Source organism: Mobula hypostoma, chromosome 3 (assembly GCF_963921235.1).
Source record: "Mobula hypostoma chromosome 3, sMobHyp1.1, whole genome shotgun sequence".
NCBI classification, from domain to species: Eukaryota; Metazoa; Chordata; class Chondrichthyes; order Myliobatiformes; family Myliobatidae; genus Mobula; species Mobula hypostoma.
In genome coordinates, this window is record NC_086099.1 from 40,929,780 (window position 1) to 40,957,371 (window position 27,592).

General features: G+C 38.4%; 1 protein-coding gene across 5 annotated transcripts in view; it reads right to left on the reverse strand.

Moving 5' to 3' along the window:
- Window positions 1–6,758: 6,758 nt before the first annotated feature.
- LOC134343948 (ADP-ribosylation factor-like protein 15) overlaps window positions 6,759–27,592 on the reverse strand; it is a 278,874-nt gene continuing 258,040 nt past the window's right edge. For 2 of the 5 annotated variants that reach the window (XM_063042915.1, XM_063042914.1), the window contains exon 5: window positions 6,759–14,152. In XM_063042915.1, coding sequence (XP_062898985.1) covers window positions 14,018–14,152 — 135 coding nt within the window. In that variant the 3' untranslated portion in view covers window positions 6,759–14,017. The remainder of the gene's footprint in view (window positions 14,153–27,592) is intronic. The other 3 variants (XM_063042917.1, XR_010017347.1, XR_010017346.1) reach the window with 3 other exon arrangements.

Consider the following 27,592-nt stretch of genomic DNA (forward strand, 5'->3'; position numbering starts at 1 on the left):
AGACCTGAAAGTACTTAAGTCACCCGGACCAGAGGAACTGCACCCTAGGGTTCTGAAAGAGGTAGCGTTAGAGATTGTGGTGGCATTAGAAATGATCTTTCAAAAATCATTGGACTCTGGCATAGTGCCAGAGAACTGGAAAATTGCAAATGCTACTCCACTTTTCATGAAAGGAGGTAGGCGGCAGAATGAAAATTATAGACCAGTTAGCCTGACCTCAGTGGTTGGGAAGATGTTAGAATCAATTGTTAAGGATGAGGTGATCAAGTACTTGGTGACACAGGACAAGATAGGACAAAGTCAGCATGGTTCCCTTCAGGGAAAATCCTGTCTGATGAACCTGTTGGAATTCTTTGAGGAGATTACAAGTAGGATAGAAAAAAGGGGATGCAGTGGACGTTGTATATTTGTACTTTCAGAAGGCCTTTGACAAGGTGTTACACATGAGACTGCTTATCAAGTTAAGAGCCAGTGGTATTACTAGTAAGTTACTGACATGGTTAGAGCATTGGTTGATTGGAAGAAGGCTGCAAGTAGGAATAAAAGGATCCTTCTCCAGTTGGCTGCCAGTAACTAGTGGTGTTCCGCAGGTGTCGGTGTTGGGACCACTTCTTTTTATGCTGTCTATAAATGATTTAGATTATGAAATAGATGGCTTTTTTGCCAAGTTTGCAGATGATACGAAGATTAGTGGAGGGGCAGCTAGTGTTGAGGAAACGGGTAGGATGCAGAAGGACTTAGACAGATTAGGAGAAAGGGCAAGAAAATGGCAAATGAAATATAATGTTGGAAAATGCATGGTCATGCACTTTGGTAGTAGAAATAAATGTGTGGACTATTTTCTAAATGGGGAGAAAATCCAAAAATCTGAGATGCAAAGGGACTTGGGAGTCCTTGTGCAGAACACCTTAAAGGTTAACTTGCAGGTAGAGTCAGTGGTGAGGAGGGCAAACGCAATGTTAGCATTCATTTCAAGACGTCTAGGATATAAGAGCAAGGATGTGATGCTGAGGCTTTATAAGGTACTGGTGAGGCCTCACCTTGAGTGTTGTGTACAGTTTTGGGCTCCTCATCTTAGAAAAGATGTGCTGGCATTGGAAAGGGCCCAGAGGAGGTTAGCTAGGATGATTCTAGGAACGCTTGGTAGCTCTGGGTCTGTACTCACTGGAATTCAGAAGGATGGGGAGGGGGTGATTTCATTGAAACCTTTCAAATGTTGAAAGGCCTAGACAGAGTAGATGTGGTAAGGATATTTCCCATGGTGGGGGAGTCTAGGACAAGAGGGCACAACCTCAGGATAGAGGGACGTTCATTCAAAACAGAGTTGCAGAGAAATTTCTTTAGCCAGAGAGTGGTGAATTAATGGAATTTGTTGCCACACGCAGCTGTGGAGGCCAGGTCACTGGGAGTATTTAATGTCACGTGATCGGCAACAATGAATATATCAAGTCAGGATTTATAAACAAACAAACATTTATTAAACCTTTATAAACAATTAATAAAAAAAATGAAAACCCTAACGGGAAGTAAACGGCTATGTAGCCATTCAGTAAACTGCTACTCAGTACTAGTTCTTAAAGCGATAAATTCAAACACAGTTCTTTTTATGGTAAATTTTAAAGTCCAAGAGATTTATATAGTCAATTAGGAGACACTTCCATGAAGTAACGAATTCCTTGAAGACACGATGTCACTGCCACTCTCAGTCAGATCCTGCCTCGTCCACAGGATTCACGATGATGGAAATAAAATGGTTTTAAAAGGCACTGACCTTCCTCCTCCGTAGAATAGATCCTGCACAGCCTTTTCCACTTCCTTTTTAGCAGAGGCTATCTCATGCAGATCATTTTCTGGAACGAATTCAAGAATGGTCGATCCTTTCCAAACCCATCGAACGTCTCCTTCAGGGTCCCGTCTTCACTCTTCAATGCTACTGATAAGATACATTAACAAACCTGGCAGCGATTGTCAAACTGCTGGCTCAGACTTCTGTACCTTACATTAGAACATAAAACTCCGTTTAAAATCAAAACGGTGTCATAATGCAAATAAGCAGCGGAGCGGAGTATCCCATTGACGTTCTAACTGGAAAACTAACTGCGTCACCGGGGGTCTTCCCTTTTATACCCGTGGTGAACATGTCATCACGTGACCTCACACCGGTGGGAAAATTACATCAGGTGACCTCCAAAATGATTACATCATTCTCACAGCAGTCACAAGATCTCCTTGAGGTATGTAACATTAATGCAGAGATTGATAGGTTCTTGATTGGTCATGGCATCAAAGGTTCAAAGGTTACTGGGAAAAGGCCCGGGGACTGGGGTTGAGGAGGAGATAAAATGGATCAGCCATGATTGAATGGTGGAGCAGACTCAATCGGCCTAATTCTGCTCCTACGTCTTATGGTCTTACTCTGCACAGTGACTATTAGGGGCATGAAGCTGGTGTATGAAGGATCCTATCTACAGATCTCCCCAACACCCCCTGGTTAATATTTTCCTATAGCTGCCACCCAATAGTAATGCAGTGTGGTGGGAGAGATTAATCTGTGGAAATTTGTTATATAACTTCTCAACTTTTATTCAAATAGAATCTGGGTAAATACATCAGGAAGAAAGGAACAGAAGGTTAATGTGAAATCCTGTTTGTAACAGGAAACTCACAGACTGATAACAAACTACCTCCCATCCTGGGGGCAGAAGTAACATTAACGGGTGCAAAGGGAGAAATGGATGGACACATGGAAAGAAGGGAGGTTTTGGTGGAATGTGGGAAATGAGGTGGTGGGGAGGGTGAAAATATGGATAGAAATAAACAGTCTCATGGTAGGGAGTGAGCCAGAGAGGGTGGGAGAGAAAGTGAAAAAGAGAAACATGGAAAGAGTGTATCCATGACAGCTTGAGGGAATAGGCATGATTTTCTATTTTCCAATTTGCACCAAATCTCATTTATCAGTACCCTCTATGCTGAGAAGATTCTTATCTTGGTTTTCAGTCCCCTCCATGGTCTTGTCCATCTCCTCCGTCCACTGGCTGTTATACTTACAGTGTACTCTACGGATATACTTTTTCTAATTTTCCCTCTTCATCTATTCAAATGAACAGGATAATTTGGGTGACTGTAATGGGAAGTTAATGGGATGGGGCTGATAAAGAGAGGTGAATTTATGCGGTGCAGGGTTTTGACTGAAAACATTGGCATATCATCCCGGCACCCCCAACACTACTCCCACCACGACAGATACTGCTTGACCTGCTCATCCAGTCAGGTATTGCCTGCCCCTTGAATTAAAGAATTCAAGTGTTTCAGGACCGTGAACAATATGACCTTCTGAATGGAGCTGAGCAGACGTAATTCAGATCCCTGTGCTGACGCTGTTGGCTGGGAGAGAACACTAAAATGCACTTGCTTATTCTTCCTGTGCATTTGCTGCTTCCACTTTCATCTCATTAGTCATGTCAGAATCGGAGTAGAGACAAGTTAGCTTTGATCCTGAGGGAATGCCGAAGAAGAAAGGTACACTTTTGTCAAATGCTTAAAACTTGAAATGTTGGGAAAATGAAACTCCCCACTCCTGAGCAGAACTTGCAGTCTATCAAGCTACATCATTACTAGGGCAGCCAAAACAAACAGCTGGAGGAACTCAAGGGGCCAGACAGTGTCTAGACCCGAAACGTTGACCATACTTCTGCCTCCATAGATGTTGTCTGACTCACTGAGTGCCTCCAGCAGTTTGCTTTTTGATCCAGATCTTAGCATCTGCAGTCCCTTGTGTCTAAATTACAGAGATAACCCATTTCCAGCTGACATTATCACTGCCTCAGCTCACCTGTTACTGAAACCTTCAACTCATGGATTTACCTAATTATTTCATCACATTCCTGGAAAAATCCCGCATTTTAGCCCCCATAAAGCTTGAAATCAAGATATATTAGCTCCTTGTAAATATTTATATTCGGAAGTGGTTTTCAATTCTGAATCCTCATTGGCTGCCATTTGCAATGATATTTAAAATCTTTGAGTAAATCTTCAAATAAACAGCTTCAATATTTTGTCAGCTATTAATGAAAGGGTAATGAGCTTGTGGTTGTCTGAGTTTACTTCATTACTTTATTTTGACTATCAAATACTTCTTTGACCACTTCAGACTACGTGACCTCGTAACTCTTCAGTAGTTATTGACTAAATACTTAATTTTTCTAACATCATCAAGCATGATGTCACAGACATTTCCCTGAATTGCTCTGGGGTTTCACAATCTCTTATATTTTCAATTAAAAAAATGGAAACAGTACAAATGATCATTTCCCTGACTTGCTGCAGCTAAAGTGAGAAGTTAGGAAATCTCCATAGATATTCTAACAACATTTCATTTGTAGAACATCCTAAAATATGCCATTATTATCCTCTACCAAATACCCAATTGGGTGTGTTAACTGTTCATTTGTGTTTGTCTACTTGGAATGAGAAGGACTTTGTAATGTAGATGTCATTGATTTATTACAAATAACAGTAAACATCCAGATATCAGCAACTGATTGTCTTTCTAACTAAGAGCACCTTTGGTGTGAATTCAAACCAATATGCTGCAAAATCTACATATAATTTACAGATTTCTCCCATAAAGGGCAGTGAACACAAAATTTATCAAATTATCTAGCAAGTTTCCATAGACACCATCTCCATTATATTCCATAATAGAAATACATTATCAACTACATATTTCCTCTATTTTAAAGGAATTAAATCACAGTAGCTGATTTGTTAAGTGCCATATCAGTTTGCAGTTGACTCAGAAAACAAATTCCTTGAAATCTTTTCAACTGTCAGGGACTTCCACTATTAGACAAAGCTTTTTATTTCAGGCTCGCCACTGTTAATAAATACTGAGTAATCAGAGTCAAAACAACGAAATTCTCATGCGTGTCCAAAGTCTTTTTTTCTTAATTTTTGCAATAACATTGCTATTTATGTACTACCAACCTAATCTTACTTGGTCTTTGTTTGGCAAATGAACTTACATACAAATAAATTTTGTTTAAAAGGAAATCATGTGCATTTCGAAGTTATGGGTGAATTTAACTGCCAGGATACCTCATATCCAATTAAAACACCTCTTTTCAAATATAAAATACTGTATAATTTTCTATACATCATTGCATATAACATTTCATATTTTTTTATGAGTTTGGAAGATCATAACTGCTTTTGAAGCACACTAATACAGGGATCCTTACAGTTGTTATAGCCAGGGGTGGTAATGGGGACAAGCTTCCACTATTAAATGCTCCCAATGGCAGGCGCCCAAATAGCCTCTGACAACCAAGTACAGCTCCTGGCTTTCACGTGTGGTTTAGCTACTAAGCCTAGTGGAATCATTTCTATCGACAGGATAAGGGGCAAAGGTCGGTTACTGGTGTCTTAAAACTAGTTGCTTCAGGCAGATGGGGCTCATTGGCTGTGGTTGACAGCTTATCTAGAAGGAAAACTCTGTTCTCAAAACTCTGCTGCCTTGTGGCAATACCCGCCCATGAGGAAGGCTTTGGGAGTAAACTCTGAGGGAAAAATCCAGAGCTGGTGTCCCTAATGTTGTCCTACATTGAGTTCAATGCTGACTGGCAACTCCTGAGACACTGCTGGTACAAGCTGTACTGGTCTCTGCCGTTCCTTTGGGTTCATCAGATGTATGGAGAGAGGGAGCTCGCTCTCCATATCGTATTGCCTGGGCTTGCATATCTAGACAACCAGGATGCAATATCCATGGTCAAACTCTGACCGATGGAGGCCCTCAATACAGGGAGATTTTAGAAATGATTAAGATCCTTCAAACTTATCGAGAAAAGCACAATTTCAATGACCATTTCGGCAATAGCTTTGTAAACTCAGTATTATTGCCAACAACCATAATGACATCTATTATTAAATTAGATTAGTTTTATTTGTCATATGTACATCAAAACATGCAGTGAAATGCAGCATTTCTTTCAAATCAAATCAGTGAGAATTGTACTGGGCAGCCCACAAATGTTGCCACACTTCCAGCGCCAACATAGTATGCCCACATCTCAGTAACTCTAACCTACATCCTTGGAATGTGGGAGGAAACTGATGCGGTCATGGGGAGAATACACAAAACCCTTACAGATAGCAGTGGGAATCAGACCCTGATCTTACAGCCGGTGGCTGTAAGGCATTGTGCTAACATTGATACTGAACTTGTAGAAATTTCCATTAAAGACATTTGGGTTATAAAGGGTGTGCACCCAAAGTCTACTCCAAGATCAATTGTTCTTCAATAGTAATTTATTCAGGAATTACCTGATCAATGACAACCTGTATGTATTCAGTCCATTTAGAGGAAGTTCTTAACAGAAGACATGCTATACCAAAGATATTTGTAACTTGCACATCAGAACCATTGTCAATTTTTTCCAGTGTGATAGTGGATGTTTTGACAAGGTCATAGATTGCGCTCATCTGCAGAGGCAAGCATTTCTTGCTTAACATTGGAAGTAGTTCAGTTGCATTGAAGGATGTCATTTTAGCAAATAGTATTAAAAGACTTTTTATTCATATTTATTCTCTGAATCTGGGAAATGCCAGTAATACATCTACTATTTATTCCTGATTTCCTCAAGAAGTAGACAAGTCTTAAGAGTTAGCCATATAACTCAAATAATATGGACCATACCATGTACACTTACTGGCTTATGTTATTCAAGGACTTTAATAAGCAAGTTGGGTTTTTACAATTATCACAATAATTTTCCATGAGATTAAAATTCACAAGCTTGTCAATATCCGTTCAACAACATATAAACTGACCTTGATTAACCTTACCTAGAGGACAAATTCCAACCAGAATGAGATCAAAATAAACTGCACACAATTAGCAATCATGCAATAGCAGAGCAAGTGATATCAATATCCAATGTGTATTTGGATATAACCATAAAGTACTTTTGGAATCTTACATTTGTGCCTTTGCTAATGTATGAACTCAAGAGCTGAAATATAACAAAGTGAGGATGGTTGGCAATGAAAGATTAAATAGGATTTTGACCTTGCATAAACTGGGATTAGAATTGGTTTTCTATTGTGACATGTACAAAGAGAAAGTCAATAGCTTTTGGTTGCGTGACATCCAGACAGACCATTTTGTATTAAGTACATCAAGGTTTCTGTAGGTAAATAGAATGAAGAATATAGTGTTGCATTTACAGAGAATGTGCCGTGCAGGTAGACAAAGAAAGTGAAAGGGTCATAATATAGAAGAATGAAGTCTTAAGCATTATTTTTTAACCTATGTCCATTCAAAAGCTTGAGAGTGGGATAGTAGTTGTCCTTGAGCTCATGGTAATAGAAAATCCTACAAAAAGTAGTGTATACAGCCCAGTCCAACATAGGTAAAGCCCTCCCCACCATTGTGCACAACTACACAGAATGCTGTCTTAGGAACATAATCTTCATGGAACCCTACCGCCCAGGCTATGCTTTCTTCTTACTGCTGCCATCAGGAAGGTACAGGAGTCTCAGGACCCACACCACCAACTGTTCAGGGAAAACTATTACCCCTGAACCATCAGGCTCTTGAACCAGAGGGATAACTTCACTTGTCCCATCATTGACCTGTTCCCTCAGCCTATGGACTCTCTTTCAAGTACTCTTCATCCCATGTTAATATTTATTGCTTGTTTATTTATTATTATTTGTATTTGCGCAGTTTGCACATTGGTTGTTTGTCCATCCTGTTAGGTATGGTCTTTCATTGACTCTGTTGTGTTTCATGGATTCACTGTGTATGCCTGCAAGAAAATGAATCTCAGGGTTTTATATGGTGACATACATGTACTCTGATAATAAATTTATTTTGAATTTGAACTTTGTGCTCTCAAGCTTTTGCATCTTCTACTTAATGGGAAGGGGAAGACAACATCTGGGGTGGTCCTTGACTACATTGACAACTTTTCTGAGGCAGCAGAATACTTAAACCAAGTCAATGAAGAGAGGATGTTTGCATCATAGACTAGGTTGCGTTGACAACTCTTTGCAATTTCTTGTGGTCTTAGGGAAGAAATGCATACAAAGCTGTGATGCATATGTAAACACTTGTGACCATGATAGGGGACATGCTGAATTCCATAGCCTTCTGATGAAGGAGAGTGCTTTCTTGGCCAATATAAAAACTGAATTTTCTGCATTGCTAGTTAAGAACAATTGGGAAATTGAAATTAAAAGCTTATTTACATGTTAACCATCAAGAGTATTTTCCTTAAGGCACAGTAGAATAGACATGATCCAGAAAAAGACAAAGTGTACATTTCATTACCTAAAAGTATAATCTGGGAAGTCAAATAGTGGTGGAGCATACACTATACAGCCACTGGCAGGACAATGAGGAATGCTGATAGAGGGGCCTTAGGGTTTAAGTTCGTAGCTCCTTGAAAGTGGCAACATAGATAAATAGACTGCTGATGAAAGCACATGGCATATGCTTGTCTTTATAGATGGAAGCATAGAAAATGGACACTATATTGCAACATTATAAAACACTGACTAGATGTAACTTAAGGTACTGTGTGTATTTCTGGTCATCACATCGTTGGAAGGGTGTGGTTGCACTGGAGAGACTGCAGAGAAGATTCACTCGGATTAGAAGATTTTAGTTATATGTAGAGACCTTGTATACGCTGGGCTAATTTTCCTTAAGACACCCCATGGGTGACCTGACAGAAGTATATAAAATTATAAAGGGGCTTACATAGAGTAGAGAGACAGAATCTTTCTCCCCACAATAGGGGTATCAAAGACAAGAGGGCATAGGTTTAGGTGAAAGGAAGAAACTTTAAATAGGAATTAAGAAGTAAGTTTTTTTTAAAAGAGTGACTTGAATCTGGCCTGAGGTGTCAATGTGATTAGGTATGAACACTAAGATTAAGAAGCATTCAAACAGGCATAAAAACAGGCTTGATGTGAGCAAATCAGATAAGCGGAGCTGGGCTAAAAGGTTGGCACGGAAGTGCTTTGCAACTCTACATTACTTTTAAAGGGACACAAATTAGAATCATGAATGGCAAACATTACACTGTTTTTTATTAAAAACTTTCTTTTAAAAATGAGGATAGAAGTAACACATCAGGCATTTATCAAGCAGGCCCTCAATGCAATATCCCTATGTTGGCATTGGGGAAAGATATTTCCTTTACATAGTTATATAAAAGGTATAATCACAAATTATCAACAATTTCACATTGATAAGCAATAATAATCCACTATATTTTGAATACTATGAAGTTAATATGACTTGACTCTTTTGAATAAAGATATTTACCTCTCATTCACATCTGGAAAGGCAATAAGCAGCATCTATTCAAAGCAAAATGTTTAACAACAAAGACACAACTAGTTAACTATTCAAAATAGGTGATCCCTCTCTCATCTTCTATACAACTTAAGATAACATGTTTCTTTCTCAATTCTTACAAAAGGGTCCTTTACTTGAAATGTTAACTGAAATATATACAGAGAATGAAAATTAAAATGAACTGATCTAAAATTCTGAAATAAAAATAGTAAATGCTTAAAATACTCAGCAAGTTAGGCAGTTTTTCAAAGCATTTGCTGCTTTTAATCATTGTGGAAAGCAAAACAATTAATGTTTTTAGGTGTGTGACACACCTCATCTGAAAAGAGTTAGTTTAGGTGGTAGAGAAGATGGAGGAAGGAGATGAATAGACAGAAGTGAACATATCTTATTTGGGTGAAACACAATGACCTAATATAGCTGTTAAGGGGCTGTTAAAACAGCAGGTAACCAGAAGTTCAGAGTCAAAAAATCTTTTCAGGTGAAACAGTAATTCAATTGCATTTCTTCCAATCTACTACATTGCATTCAGAGTTCATAATGGGGCTTTCTCTATATGGAGAAACCAAATGCAGATTGTGAGATCACTTTGTGAAGAACCTAAGCGGAGTCCATAGTAGTGACCCTGTGCTCCCAGTTGCCTGTGACTTTCATTCACCATTCCACAGCCAACCTGGACTCTGCCTGTGGGATTCTGTACTAAGTTTCAATGCAAGCCTGATGAAAAAAACCTCAAGTTCCAACTGGCTGCATTGCAACCTACAGGACTCAGTATCAAATTCTATAACTTTAGCTAATTCTCACTGTTTGTAGAACTGGCTATTTCACTAGCTGGCCTTGTTTTTTTCTTCAAAATAGTCTGGCCTACCAAATCAACCAGACTACAAAATTACCCAGAACATACAACATTAGCAGCAAGTTACACAGACAAAGCGGTTTAATCTGATCCTAACTGCCCTTACCTGCTATGTTAGGTCACTGCACTTGCACTTCCTTCCTCACCACCATCCATGGACTCAAACAGTCTTTCCAGGTGAGGTAACACTTCACTTGCAAGTCTTTTGGGGTCATCTATTGTATCCAGTGCAGCCTCTTCTACTTTGGTGAGACCTGACATAGAATGGGGGGGGGGGGGGGCTGCTTCATTGACCTTCACTCTGCCTGCTGCAAAAGGCAGGATCTCCCATTCGCTATACATTTAAATTCCACTCTCCATTCCTACTCTGACACATCTGTTCTGTTGCCTCCTTTACTGCCATAAGGCCAAACGCAGGTTGGAGAACCACCACCAGCCCTTCGAGCTTGGTAGCCTCCAACCCAATGGTATGAATCAATTTCTCTAACTTCCAGTAATTTCTCCCTCCTTCCTCATTCTTTTCCATTCCCCATTCTAGTTACCCTCTTACTCCTTTTCTCTCCTGTCCATCACTTCTGTCTGGTTCCTCCCCACCTTGCCCTTCTTCCATGGTCGACTGACAGCTCCTGTTATACTCCTTTTCTTCAGTCTTTTACCACTTCTATCTATCACCCCCGACTTTCCATCCCACCTATCTGCTACCAGCAACTCCTGTCCCCACATTATTCTGGCATCTGTTCCCTTCTTTTCCAGTTGCGACGTTTTGGGCTGAGCCTCTTCATTGACTATTCCTCTCCACAGAACTGACTGACCTGCTGTTCCTTCAGCATTGTGTGTGTGTAACATTAGGTCACTGGTCTCACGTTAGAAAATTGCCTTTGTTCCACCCTAACCTCCTCCACCTTCTCTTCTACCTGAACTATCTTGTGTCTCTCTTTCCCAGCTCTGATAATACTCCAGGATTTGAAACACTAACTACGACTCTTTTTACACATGCTGCTAACTTGCTGATTGTTTTGAGCATTTTCTGATTTTCTTTCTGAATTGCATCCTGAATTTCTTTGATTTTCAATCAAAGGCACCCACTAACATTCAGCACCATGGAATAGCTTGTATTTTCAAAGGGTGTACATTTTCCATAGTAGCTGAGGTTAGCAGATCATCGAAAATATTCATTACTTTTAAACATGTTTTGTCATTATTTGTTTTTTAAACTCTCAAATGAAACACAAAATCCATTTGCAGTATTTGAAAATTATCGGAAATTTACAGCAAATTCAAGTGTGATAAGCACTACGTTTTTCCCCTTCAAGTAGGCCTCAAACAGATTTTTGAGGTCAAAGATGAGTAGAAACCCCTTTCTACCAGACAGGGTGGACATGAAAACTATTCCCACCAATTTTGGCCTTGTACTACTAGTTGTTATGTACATATGTACTTCGGTGATTTTTATTTTTCCTTTCTCCCTTTATCTCAATTTTCCGACAGTGATACAATGGAAATCATGAACATGATGCTGTTGTATTAAAATGCATTCTGGGATCTCTCTCACATGTTTCAATGATCAAGATGGCAGACAATCAAGTTGTTCGCATGGCACTGTCAATTTTCACTCTTGATGGTTATGATGTGTGAAAGACAGCACATATGGACAGATCTTGGACCTTATTTTTCATTTAACCATAACCTAGGAAATTAGTGTGATAAAGTCCAAGACAAGGATCTGCTTCTAACAAAGTATTGCTGGAACTAGCACATTCAAACAGGAGACCGACCTTTATGATATTTTCTGTTCCATTTTTAAAAGAATTTTATATGTGCAAATATTTATTAAAATTGAAAATTATTTTCAGTTAAATAAAAGCCTAGCAGTCAATGGACAATAAAAGCAAAACCATTTCATTATAAAGCAACTCTTTTTGCCACTTACATAACATTTTAATCCATGAAAATCACCTCATATAGAAAGAAACATTGTAATGGAAACTAATGATTCATGTTGCACATTTACTATTGATTTGGAAAGTTAAACACTGTCCTTTTCTTGGAGATTAATTGAAACCAGGCAATTCCATTCAGCAGTAACCTTTATTGTTATTGATGAATAATGGATATTAGAGAATAACCTCCCATTTATTTGGCTATACTGTTCAGTTACTGGCTAAATATAGTAGCTGTATATTTGGTACAAAGATTATATGCTAGTTGAACTAGCAATACATATTGTCAATAATAAAAGGTAAAAAGTTTTAGTAATATGAATGATTTTACTCATTAAAAAAAATTGCAGTGTACTGATGTATAAAAAAATACCAAAGTTTCTATAAATACAATGAATTACAGAAAGGCTACTATAAAATAGAAACATACATACCACAGAAATTGACCAGCTTTATAATATGCTCAACAAGATACTGTATATGACAAACACTGGAAAGGAGATCTGAAAATACAAATTTCAGCAGAAGAATCTGAGAACACGATCTCAAATTCTTAAACTGGAAGCAAAAAGAGAATGCAAATGTGAATGGTTGGACAGAGTATGGTGGTAGTAGACGGGGAGGGAATCATGCCGACAGTTGGAAGGCATTAGGCGTCAGACAGAGGCTTGTCAGGAACAGCTGCTGGTGAGTATTGATTGATTGTGTTTTCATTCAGCTTACTGATGAGTTGCAGACACTCTCAGGTTTGAGAAGAAGTGCAAGGCTGGTGCACACATACATTAAACACACACACATACACACAAAAAGGGTCATTTGACAGATGGTTCGAGCAACATCTACTACAGTGTCGTCAATACTGAAAATGTTTTAAAGCTAAAGCCTTGGATGATTATATTAAATAATTTTGAAATTAAGACAAAATTGGTACTATTGGTTTTTTAGCTAAAACGCTGGATTTTATATTCCTCATGATATCACAAAACAAATAATTTTGATCCATAGTAAACAAACAAAAGATTTGAGACCAAAATTTTTGTCAAAAACATCCTTAATTCAATGCAAACAGTTGCTTGGTATTCTGTCAATGGATTGGATTTGTTTAACGATGCTGTGTTATCAAATCCATTCTTTTTCAAGAACAGCACAGAATGTGCAGAGCAATGTAAAAAAATATTTCTGCAAATCACATTAGTTTGTTTCCCATCTTTATACAGAATTTCTGAACCTGCCTGGCACAATTTCAAAAACCTGATAGCAGTTAACATCTCACAGCATCAATACTAATCAATGAAGATGAATAGAATATTAAAATGCTGAGATATTCCATTCTTTCAGAAAGAATTACAAGTGCACATTCACAATGCATACTGTTCAGTCACTTCACATTGTGTGAATGCTAATATACAGAAATAATTAGAAGCAAAGTGCCATATTCACGGATCAATGCAGACCAATACCAATAGTGCTTAGCTCTTCTGAACTGCTATCACTGATCATGTTCAAATTTCCAATCACTAAAGTAGTACAAATAATCACATACCAAAATATCATGCAACTATAGTAAAATGGAAGTAGTAGAAAACAGGAAGTAAACAAGTCCAGTACTGTTGGTGATTCCATCTTAAATTAAATTTGTATTTCAGTTCATTTGGGATATTTTAGCTTTGTTTAAAATCTGATTTAACAATGATGATATGCAGGAAGTGGATCATATAAAACATTTCAAATGAACATTCAGTAAAGTTATTCTATTAAAGTTTACAGTACAGTGTGTAAGATTCAGAGAAAGGTTCCATTCCAATTTTCAAATGGCGGTCAGTGCATTTTTCATAATCTTCCTGGAGTGTGCTCTTAATCAATCTCTTCAAGCAAGTTAATAAACTGATTGAAACCTTCTTTTACAGCATCCATGTTTTCTACAGAGCAAGGCTGAAGGATCCATCGTTGCCCTCTTGCAAGTGGTTCCAGTTCAAAGTATTTCTTAATCTGAAAGAAAACAACACATTTTAAGAAAATTGATAATTGCCTGGTGAAATTGTAATTGCATAGTTTTCCAATGACACAGAATGGTAGCAGAATAAAAATGGTAATCAAGCATAGGTATGGATTTCACTGCAGATTCTTGGTTCATTCACTCTTCCATATTTATTATTTACTGTACAAAGTGATACACCAGAGAAATACTCAAGGAAAGACTAACTTAAAAGACTTTCTATATTACAACTGGCCCTCTGCCTCCAAAGCATACAAATGTTACCACTAACATTTCCTGTATCTTGCTTAACAGTTAAGACTAGAAACTTCAAGGCTTGTAGTTCACAGCTGTGTATTGTGTGTTATGAAGATCACTTTACAAAGTTAGTCTTCAGAACAGAGCACAACCCTGGAAGTCTTACTGACTTAAAGTAAAGCTCAGTTGCAGATGATTTGTAAAGTTTATCACATTTTAGAATTTCTGATAATGAAATTCAAATACAACCATGAAAGGGGATAAAATGCAATTAAGAACTAGGTAAATTTAAGAAAGCTTCAGCAAATCTCGAGTGTTTCAAACATTAGAAATGTCAAGTTAATCAGTTAACAGCTTAACTTTGGCTCACTATTTCAACTAAAAGCCAATAAAATGTAAAAGAGAGTGTTCATAATTCATTGCAAACATATTCCACTGGGCCTCATGCTCCTTGAGGGTAATTTGACTTCTTCCTCATGTCTGACAATACCTTCCTTTGACTACTGAGTGACAAGATTGCATCAATGATACATTAGTATGGGAAGGAGCTGGTTAATACATTACACAGTGAAAACTCAATTATTTTACATCTCTTTTTATAGGGGGGGAAAAAAAACAAGATTCTTTAAAAGCTCCCAACCTTCATATCTTAATAAGGTTCTTGAGATTGTAGCTCCAACAAAATATTTTTTCACACCATCTTGACAAGATAGTTTTTTAAAAAATATATTAACTAGTTGTTACCAGATAGCAACACTATATTCTCTATCTCCATTGTTCCTACAATCATTTCCTAATTCTATCATTCATTGCTAGGTTTTGATTCATTAATTGGATGTAATAAAAATTGGAGGGTTATGGACCGTTTAGGAGGGAAGGGTTAGATTGATACTGGAATAGATTTATAACTGGTCAGCGCAACGTCGTGGGCCGAAGGGCACAGACTGTGCCGTTCTATGTTATCTTATGCAAGTACACAGCTCTAACCTTAAAGTATCATTTATAAAGCTGCCAGATTAAAAACACTAATATTACACAGAGTGTCTGTCTTTCTTTTCTTACTAAAGCACTATCCCATTTTAAATTAAGGAAATATAAATGTGCATATCATGTTTCTGCTAGTATCAGAAGTATTAGGGTTTTCCTTTAATTCCAATGTTATACAGTATCATAAAGTCATAGAAAGAGTCCTCTTAAATTATGCAATCTGTGCCAGCTATTTTTATATCTATCCACATGACCTGCTTCTTTGCTTTTTCCCTATTTTTATCATCAAGTATTTATTCAATTTTCCTTTGAATATCTCTGAATCTGGTCACACTACCTTTGCAGACACTCTAGCTAAATTATGACCATTCACTTTTTAACATTGTTTCCTGATATGGTGCTGGCTCTCTGATCAACCGTATTACTGGTAGCGTAGCAGTTAGTGCAATGCTTTATAGCATCAGCTGTACGATTGGAGTTGATTTCCACTGCTGTAAGGAAATTTGTATGTTCTCCCCATGACTGTATGGGTTTCCTTCTACATGCCAAAGATGCATGGTTCAGGTTAGTGAATTGTGGGCATGCTATGTTGGCACTGGAAGCCAGGTAACATTGGTGGACTGTCCAGCACATTCCTTGCTGATTTGATTCGACACAATGATGCATTTCATTTTCACTTAGAGATACAGCACACAGCAGGCCCTTCCATGCATCCCAGTACACTCATGAGAACAGTTAACCTACTAACCCAAGTCAGTTCAAAGTGGGAGGAAACCCACATGGTTACAGGGCAGAACTTAGAAATTCCTTACAGACAGAATCAGAATCAGGTTTATTATCAACGGCATTTGTTAACTTAGCAGCAGCAGTTCAATGCAATACATAATATAGAAGAAAAATAAATAAATCAATTACAGTATACATATAGTTTTAAAATAGTGCAAAAACAGAAATATATATTAAAAAAGTGAGGTAGTATTCATGGGTTTGATGTCCATTTAGGAATCGGATGGCAGAGGGGAAGAAGGTGTTTCTGAATCGCTAAGTGTGCGTCTTCAGGCTTCTGTACCTCCTGTCTGATTCAACAGTGAGAAAAGGACATGGCCTGGGTGCTGGGGGTCCTTAATAATGGACGCTGCCTTTCTGAGACACCACTCCCTAAAGATGTCCTGAGTACTTTGTAGGCTGGTGCCTAAGACGGAGCCAACTAAAGTTACGACCCTCTGCAGCTTCTTTTGGTCCTGTGCAGTAGCCAACCCCCTCCCCCAAACCGGTGATGCAGTCTGTCAGGATACTATCCACAGTACATCTATAGAAGTTTTTGAATGTTTTTGTTGACATACCAAATCTCTTCAAACTCCTAATGAAGTATAGTCACTGTCTTGCCTTCTTCTTAGCTGCATTGATATGTTGGGACCAGGTTAGGTCCTCAGAGATCTTGACACCCAGGAACTTGAAACTGCTCATTCTCCACTTCTGATCCCTCTATGAGGATTGGTACGTGTTCCTTCGTCTTACCCTTCCTGAAATCCACAATCAGCTCTTTCATCTTACTGATGTTGAGTACCAGGTTGTTGCTGTGACATCACTCCACTAGTTGGTATACGTCACTCCTGTACGCCCTCTCGTCTCCATCTGAGATTCTACTAACAATGTTTGTAACATCAACAAATTTATAGATGGTATTTGAGCCATGCCTAGCCACACAGTCACGAATATAGAGAGAGTAGAGCAGTAGGCTAAGCACACACCCCTGAGGTGCACCAGTGTTGATCGTCAGTGAGGAGGAGACATTATCACCAATCCGCACATATTGTGGTTTTCCGGTTAGGAAATCAAGGACCCAATTGCAGAGGGAGGTACAGAGGCCCACGTTCTGTACTTTATCAATCAGGATTGTGGGGATGATGGTGTTAGTGGCGAGAATTGAACTTGGGTCACTGCTGCTGTAATAGTGTTATGCTAACAACTATGCTACCATACCGCCCTTTTTCACTGTATTTTTCAATGTACAGTACACGAGGGAAATAAAGCATAAACACGAGGAATTCTGCGGATGCTGGAAATTCAAGCACACACATCAAAGCTGCTCATGAGCGCAGCAGGCCAGGCAGCATCGCTAAGAAGAGGTACAGTCGACGTTTCAGGCCGAGATCCTTCGTCAGGACTCAAGGGAAATAAAGCTGATTTAATCTCTGTATCCTGAATTCTCAGCCCTTCTACTGCAGATAACAGTTTTTCTTTACTTACACTCATTCTACTCTGTAGAATCCAAGACAAGGGGTGTCCATCATTAAGAACCCCCACCAACTAGGCCGTGCCTTCTTCTCATTGTTACTGTTAGAAAGAAGGTACAGAAGCCTGAAAGCACACGTTCAGCGATTCAGGAACAGCTTCTTCCCCACTGCCATCCGATTTCTAAATGGACACTGAACCCATGAACACTACCTCACTACTTCTTATTTGTTTTTGCACTACTTAATTTAACTATTTAATATATACCGTAATTCAGTTTTTTCTATATTTATCATGTATTGCATTATACTGCTGTCGCAAAGTTAACAAATTTCACGACATATGCTGATGATATTAAACCTGAATATGACTCTGATTCTAATCCTAATTTAGAACATACTTTTCACATCACTCTTTATTCTTACCTGCTCTAAAGACTACATAATGAAGTTGTTTTATACCAGTGGTAAACTTCATCCAGGTACCATGACATTTAAATATTGAGCTGATAAACAGCAAAACATCTCAACCAACAAACAGATATTAATGTTATGGCTGCTGCAACAAACTTGTGCAACACGTGTTTTGTGTTATCTGCATATTTTGTTTCTAATTGAAAAATCAGAAAGGTCAGTTCACCATCTGGGAAGTATACATGGAAAATAAACAGCTGGCAGTGGGTTACAAATCTGTAACATACTTGAGGGATTTGGATGACGTCAAATAGTTTACAAAGTAATCTGATCCCAAGATTGTAGTACAGCCATGATACACCCCCAGTCATCACTTAAAACATATTCAACGAGTTTTTATTTGTTCAGCCCATTTCTATTGCAGGTATACCATTGAAGTTTGACTTTTCTGTTAGCATTGCTAACTGCAAAGTTTTCACCCAACTTTCAGTGAAAGAACAGGAAACGCACTAAGACTACAACTGGTAATGGACAGACCATGGTTCCACCTTAGACAATGTTTACAGATGTTGCAGAAGAGATCAAGGTTTTTCCCAATTTACTTTACACCATTTACTCTGGGCTGAATTTTTAGTGAGCAAGCTTGAGTGAATTGCTAGGCTATCCTCCTTAAGCGAGTACATAAAATACAACTCATTTGCTGTCCACTTCAATAAAAATCTTTGAGATTTTGAGATGCCTAAGATGTAGATGAATACCTCCAATACAAAAAAAAATCACATAGCAATTAATATGTAGTTTTATTTCATTAGCATATGAATAAAATGGGTGTGAAGTTATGGTATTTCAAAACGCTGCATTCCAATGTGATTACTAGCTATTTATGTGTTTGAAGCATGTACAGTGTAAACCTGGATATAAAGAAATCCTGTAGTCTCCCTCAGATGATCTTAATCCGAGACCACCTGCTCAATGCTTCAAATTTCCTTTCTGGGCTGCCACCTTGTACTGCATTAAAGATCATAAGGTGTTGAGGTGCCAAAAAAAAAGCAGCCCAAAATGAATGCCTCAGTAGCAAAGCAGGCAGATAGGCAACTGCTGTGATGGTAAGTAACACTTGCAATGGGAAAGGAATCCTCAATCATCTTGGACTTTTTGGCTCTGGATATAGATGCCTATCTTGCCAAGTAGTTTGTGGCTACTTGTGTGCAATGGATTCCCCACATTAAAGTACAGGAAGACCCACACTTGTCCATTATAACTTTGGGCAGTGAAGTGAACACTTTCTGTAACTGGCAAAATTACTTATCAAACAGTCACAAGTAGAACTTCTTTCCCCCAAGTGCTCAATACAAAAGTTCAAATGAGGACCGAACTAAACAAAATGATGGGTGATCAGAATTAGGTTTAATATCACTGGGATATGTCATGAAATTTGTTAACTTTATATAATAGAGAAAAAAACGGAATTACTGTAAATATGTATATATAAATAATGGTTAAATTAAGTAAGTAGTGCAAAAAAAGGCAGTAAAAAAGAGGTGAGGTAGTGTTTATGGGTTCAATGTCCAATCACAAGAAATCCAAATGCTCACTGTCACTCATGAAATGCATCATCTTTTTCTGTAAAGACCAGCCTTGTGTGATTCTCACAATGCAGAGAAGGAAATAGGGTGGTACCCTTCCAAACAATTATGAATCCTTTAAAGAGTAATGGAAGAAACAATTCTGAAAGTTTCTAAATATTGAATTGATTATGATCAACACCATTGTCTATTCCTTAGCATTGGGTATGAGAAACTCTTGCCAATTTAGCAAAATTTGAAGAGGTCTGACTATCCGTCTGACAAAATGAAGAAATATCAAACATTGATCTGCTCCTTATGATAGATCTGTTGAAATATTGACACCAGGACAAGGATTACTTATATAAAAAAAATTGTATCTCCCTTAAATTTGATGGATGGAAGAAATTCCCACGGACTTGTGCAATGCTACCAGGAATTCTTTTTTTTAAAAAAGGGAAGACAATACCAAATCGTCACCTTTCTCTTCATTGCTGAGAAGGTTCTTACTAAATTATCAGCTCTCGCTTGCAGAGGTGGTATCTCAAGAGTATCAATGTGTCTTCAGACAAACACAAGACAGTTTTGACATTTTTCCACAGCCAAGTAGAACCAGGTTAATGCTCAAAAATAAGATTTTGAGCTGTACATAGCCTTCACTGATGAAAGCCTTTGTCTCTCATTAAACTGATTTTCCTACAGAATCTCATGATTAAGTTTAGATACCCAAACAACTTTACCACTGTCATAAGACTTCTTCAAGATCAGGTAACTGCCTCCAGCTATACAGTGGATGATCTCTGAACCCTTTGCTATCTATATTGGTATAACACAGTAACTGTGCACATGTTCCACTTTTTTTTTTAAAAAAAACAGCTATGAAAATGACAATTTCGAACAATGCACCAAGTTCAAAAATCAGATTGTAGTCAATTTTGTCAAACTTTTCTCATCTCTGCTAGAATGAAAGTTAACATCACAATAAGTATTAAATTCCAGTTCTCAGATGATTGTGTTGTAGCTTTACATTCAGAGAAGAGCCCACAATCAGCACTTAACCACTTCTCTTAAGTTTATAAGAGCTTAGAGCTAGCTCTGAATGTCGGCAAAATATTCCCACTAATCTACTCCAGTTAGTGAAAGATCTGGCAAAGTAGTTTTGCATCAATGGAAAAGAAATGCAGGAGTACCTTGCCCACCCCTGGAAAATGGTAAAGGTGTCGAGATTCAAGTACAAATCAATTGGGCTAGCTGGCCTTCCTTTTGGCAGGCAGGGTGTGAAATAAACACAAAAAATGTATCAAACAGTCTGCAAAGCCATAGTAACCTCCATCTTTTCTGTGGCTACAGGGCTTGGATGAACTGCATAAAATATTGGAAGATCCTGTAACGCCATTGTAAGCATTTTATTCGGATGATCGTCAACATAACCTGGAAAAATTGCAACACAACCTTCAGTGCTGAGATCCTGATTATTTAAAATCAACTTAAGTGGGGAAGGCACTATGTGTAATACACATCTAAAAAAGCAACTTCTTACATCAAGTCTATAAAAAGAGAATGGAAAAGTAGAAATGCTTCAAAGGAAAGCTCAAAATGATTGAAGAGAATTTGGATCAACACCACACACTGGGGCAATGCCCTAGAACAAGACTACCTGGATTTCTTTTTCCAACAATGGAGTGACGCCATTTGAGTAAATTAGTCTCACTCTAGTGCAGATAAACACAAGTACAGACAGCTCCTTCATGGCTATGCAGCCTAGCACTGCTTTCAAAGACTACCTGAAATACCTGCCAAAATTTCTTTGATCCCAAGACCAGGTTCTTTAGTCATCCACAAACCATAAGAAAATTTCTGAAACAGTTTTAAGGGATTACTTGTGATTCATTCCAAGTATGCAATCCTACTCAATATTCAGAAGGACTAACTCTCTTATTTGTCCTCAGTAAACAATGTACATCTACAGGGGAGTTGAAATGGTTCCATCTGCCAATTATCTCATTGAGATCCATCTAAAAGGTAGTGTTCATGATCTCCTAAAACATGTGAGGCTAGCAATGTCCCAATCCAAAACGCATCATAAATTGAGAATAAATTATTTATGGAAAAAATTGTTGACTGGCAGACCTATTCTGAACAAATTAAATGTGGTTTTTCTCACAGATTACAACACATCCTTCTTTGGTTATCTTTGAAGTACAAAGTTCCATTGAGCACACACAATACTTTAGTGACTGGAGGGTGCGGCAAAGAAATGCACAATTTGGCCAATGTGTATAAAGTAACATCATATACATCCCTCAAATTAATCAGGGACACACAACTGAAAAAGCACAATATAGTATGGTTATTAGCCTTCAGCTTCACTGCCAGCTTGCAAATGGTAACCAAGCATACACAAGTTACTCAATAGTTCCACAATTACTAACCAGGCAGTAATTCCACAAATGTTGCATAGGAGCATAGCAGAATTAAAATGATCAATTTCCATAGAAGATTCGCTGAAGATCACTGCAGGTTAAGTTTTCGGTATTACATCAACATACCTACTAATTTCATAACAATACACTGCTAAAACAATGATCTACATGCAGAAAACCTAGTTGCAACTGTATTTTATTATTCTTCATCCCACATTAACACAAATGACTTCATAACTTTTAAACAAGAAAACAATCATGTCTTAACACGAATGTTATTCATGATAATAGTATAAACATTTCTACTCTGCTGTTTATACAAACATAAGCCAGCAAATCATGAGATATAATTACTGACCTTTAGCAATTCACTGAACTGCTTATCAACCTTTAATTTCTAAGTACGCACCTCAGGTTTTATTTCACATGCTTGGTTCCGTTATGAGTAAGTCGCCATTTTTCAGACGGCAGTTCAACTGCAAGAACCATCACTGATTAAACTTACCTTGTTAGCACTTGGAAAACATACTTTCAGAATAAATAACAACACAAAACAAGCGCAAAGATGAAGAGATTAATTATTCTTTTGATCCTGGGGTGCATTGCCTTTGCATGCAGCACAACACCCGTTTCATTAAGATGGCGAGGATCAGTTAACTCAACACAGGCCAGAGACTGAACCCAACACTCCTGGTATAACTCTGCTACTTAATAGTTTATATAGATAAGCCTTCAGGGAGGTACAACTGGTTAAAGCTTTCAAACTGAACAAGAACCTGTCAACTCCCTGTAAAAAGTTTAAACACAAGGTTCTGAGGCAGTGCAACTGACCATCTGGGAACTTTTCAAAATTTTCTTTGCACCAACTGCAATAATACTAATGATAACCCTGCAGTGTTTGACAGAACTTGATCTCATGACCATTTTCAAATTGTAGTATACCATCTAGGTTGAGGCAAAGCAGAAACTCCTCTGAAATATCTTGCCAAGTTGTTTGGTGACAACTTTATTTTTCACTTTGATCTTCTATTTTGTTGGTATCATTTTTGTTTACGTCCTTGCTATTATCAAGATTTAATCGTTATTCGAAGCTATGTCCCACAGCTATGCTATGTGCCCGATTATGAAAGTGGTTCATGATTCCAGAGCACTGCAGCAATATCATGCTGGACACCTTCAGGAAACCAAAACTGCAATGACCCAAGGGATTACTACTATCAACATGAAACCCGGGTCTCACTTTACATTCCGAAATGTGTTACGGATGTCTTTGGAATGCCTGAAGGCTGCAGTATAAAATGTTCCATATACTTCCATTTCATACAATGGCAAATAAATTACTATTATTTAAAAGATCAACCAACTTTCACTGATGCTCCAGGCATATTTTCATTCCATGTTTTAAAGATAAGAAAATAACTGTCTTCAAACATCAGATCTACATATACCTTTCATCCTTGCAATTTGCATTTCTAGTTCTTGCTTTATGCATCACAGTTCTCAATTTCCTTTTCCACTCTCGTGTTTCTACATTTCTCATATATTGACAAATTTTAGTTTCATGCCAACTGTTGCTCAACTTTATATTTTAACATAATGTACTGTTTTCCTTCAAACCCAAGAATTTACCACAAAGATGCCCTCAAAATTGTTGCATTTATTAAATTGTCAAGAAAACTATGAGTCAGCTGTTCTTTAACATGCATTTTTAAGATGTACCAGGATGCAGTAATCCTCCAAGAAGACCACAACCTTGTTGTTGGGTTTGGAGGCTTGTGTGTCTCAATGACCCAGAGAACTAAGTTGGCTGGAGTCAGGCTTTATGCTTTGGCTCTTGGTAGGATCACTCATGCCAAACAGTAGAGGCTAGACTAAGAGTGGTCCACCGGTCCCCTAGACTTCAGGGTTCAGCTTAGGGCTAACAACCCTGAATGGTAAAACAAAATTGTTACGGAAACAGAATCCTTCTACATCTGAGTGTGACAGTATTCCTGAGTCTCCACCCAGGACTTGTGTGACTGACAGTAGTGAATACTGAAAGGAAGCCACTGACATGATGAAGGAAGCCCTGAATATTCTCAGAGATGGAGGACCTTCATTGCTGCAACAGGCAGTAAGTAAGGATGCAGTAATCACAAATTATAATTAAATACAAGTTACAGCAAAAGACAATATAGCAAGGCATGTAGAAAAATTCAAAGTCACCTGGCAGTCAATAGGAAATGGATCATCCTTGGGTTTGCAAGGTGCAACAAGCAGTGTGCCATGGGGATTGATGTTACTCCTTTTTATGTAAATTAACTGACTTTTTAATATCTACCACCTTTTCACTAAGTCCATTTCCTGCTTCAAAGCCTTTTAATTTATAGTTGGTTTCTAAAATACACCACTGTGTGAAGATCAAAATGAAATACTGTGATGATGACACTCTTTTGTACATTGAAATTCTTACCATATACACAAGTACAATACTAAGCAAATTCATCTGGTGTACCTAAATTATTCCCTTTCTTTTCATATAGTGTTCCTTTCACAGAAACCACTATTTACACAAATATGGACATTTACATGCATTGTGTGAAAAATCACCCAGATAATTATAATGTGTATTTATCAAAACCACTGGGTTTGCTACTGAAATACATCAGTACAATGATGAACATTTTAAACTGATTACACAGATTTACTATGTGCAATAAAGGTAAGTGCTATGTACTGATTCTCAGGTTAAACAATGTGAATCCATCAACTTTGCTTGTGATCTTTAAAACAGATGAACTGGCATTGCATTTTTTAAAAGCCTTGCATTATTAAGTGACTGCTTCAAGATAAAGCTCCACAGACTAATTGTCTTCAGTTTCCATCTTGTTTTTGCTTGCTTTGGATCTTCACAACTACCCAGATTACATTATCACTGTAAGTGAGAGTAAGGCTTGGCAAACTATTCTGGGGGCCACCCTCCATGTCAAAAGTTAGATGGCATATAACTTAAGTAGCTTACATTTCCACAACTTGTTGTGGAAATGTTATAAGCTTACTTTAGCCCTCAGTTCCAAACACTATTCTCCTTATCCATCCAGCTGTTCAAGGTTTTGATACCAGTAGAGTGGACAGAGAGTAAGGTTCGTCCATCATCATCGATGAAGACCTTGACACTCAACCCGGCACAGATGGAAAGCGTGCCCGGGAGCGGCCCAACTGGATTCAACCTCGGGAACCTTCGTTCCGGAGTCCGGCGCTGATGTCACTGCGCCACCAGCCGGCTTGATGGTGCCGACACTAGCGCTTGATTTGGATTTAAGTGAGGGAGAGTTGCACAGCATCAGCCTCACTCTCTCTTCCCAATTCCCATCTGGATCCAGTGGCAAGACAAGAGTCGAGACGGCTGGAGATGGGACTAGGCGCAGTGGATGACCAGGACATGCTTGTCTTGTCGTGCTTTACAAGTTCCATGACGCTTGCAGAGACCACCTTCTTGATCGTTGCACATTCCACTGGTCTCGTCTGCTCAATCCGCCGGAGTCTGTCTTCACATGCTGGGAGTGTATGGAGTGTCAGGGGGGAGTGTATGGAGTGTCAGGGAGGAGTAGCACCTCTGGTGGGGGACCATGTCGCGTCCTTTTCAGGGCGGTTTGTCCACCTTTGGTCTCCACCTGGAACTCAGCTCTCACCTGTGGCTCCCTGTAGCTGTTTGCATGTGACAGCAGCCACACCCCGGGCAACGGCTTCAACAAGCTGGCTAAACCAAGTGAGGGTAGCCGACGGGTCTCCAACCCTCGTGAGAAAGGGAGTTGTCTATCCCAGCATGTGAAGGACAGAGAGTAATCTGCAGACAAAAACATTTGTTTTGATATTCAACCAAACAGCAACATCTACTTCACTGCAACATTTAACAAAAATTGATTTCCCCAGAATGTGGAACATGACAATGACAGTTTGGTAGATACAACAGAAACCTGACTGGGTTCTTAGTGCGGTGCCTGCATGATTAGCTGGTTTTAGATACAGACAATGATGCAATTCCTGGCACAACACAGAGCTGAGGGTGAAGTCAGGCAGCAAGTGTGGAATGAGAACTGAATTAATGTTTCAGGTTGGAGAAAACTCTCATATTTCCTGCCTCCCTGACAAATTTTGTATTGCCCAACTTGGAATTGCAAGACTCCTGTCAAAGTACTTGTACACCAGTTCGCCTTTGTCGAAGCTCATGACCACTTCTCAAGTTCCCAAACCTTAACAATCATACCTGACCCACTACCTCCAGTTGCTCATCTCATAACCCAGCTCTGGAGTGCCATGCTTATGCACCTCCCTCACATCAGCGATTGGCATCCAGTACATCTCCCTCATCCCAACAATCCTTCAAATCCTCACCATCAGATCTCACTCACATGACCTAGTGGGTGCTACGTATTTGGACCCGGCCCTAACTCTATCAGCTTTACAGCACAATGTCCTTTCCTGGTGGGAGATCAATTGAGCAGTGTTAGTGTCTTGATATTCAAGCACCTAGGTTTTCATGCAATAGTCTACAAACAACTAGCCAGTGACACCAGTTAAAGCACTTTAGGAGGAGGTGACGAATGTCTGGGCACTCACATTTCACCATCCAGAAATGCAGAAGAGAAGGCTCTTCTACTAAGGTTTGTCTTGAATAGCCCAAATGTTTTCTTCCAAGGAGAAAGCAGCTGTTTAACTACAAATAACTGCTGCAAATTTATCTGCAGTGTTACTTTAATTCCAGTGGACATTGTAATAGTGTTTAGCAAAAATAACAATTAAATCAAAACCAATTAAATAGAAAACACTGGATTAGTGTAAACCATATTTTCAAACAGATTTTGCATCTGGACTCTAAGAACCTACTCTTGCTCTTTTAAATGTCAAGACTGAATTTACAGCTTTGAATTCACACAGAAAGAAAAAAGGAAATGGGAACTGTCAGCTTATGTAAAGACAGACCAGACTTTCATCTATTGTTTTGTTTTGCCGCAAGGGACAGTCCAATTTAATGTGGCTGTCTGTTAAAAATGTACTTGACCAAAAGAACTATTGTAAATACTGAATTCTTCCTCGGGGCAAGCATTAGGTTAGTACACATAACGGACCAGACTACAAGGCAATTATTCAATATATCCATTAGAAATCAGATTTTCTTTTTATTTAATCAAATTGAACTATAAGGGGAGTGTAAGCTAGAAAATTTGTATTCCCATTTATCAAGAAATTTAGAAGCAGACGTTCTTGTCTGCAACAGTTGAACCACATCAAATCAAAATGACTGCATCCATTAATCTGAATATTGCTCAATCTTGGTGTGAAGGGTCTAGACTTTAAACCATTATCTTTTTTTTCTAATTATTCAAAATCTTATTAACCAATAATTGATATATAAGATTTATATCCAAATAAAACATAATTGTCTGACCATTCTCTAAAGTAATTGAAGATTCATCTTTATATCTGTTTACTTCATTAACTGTCTGCCATTCTCCATTTTGATTACACTTTTGTTGTAAACTCATACATATGCCTTCAGTCTAGTATCTCAATTTAAGAGCCAGGATTAACAA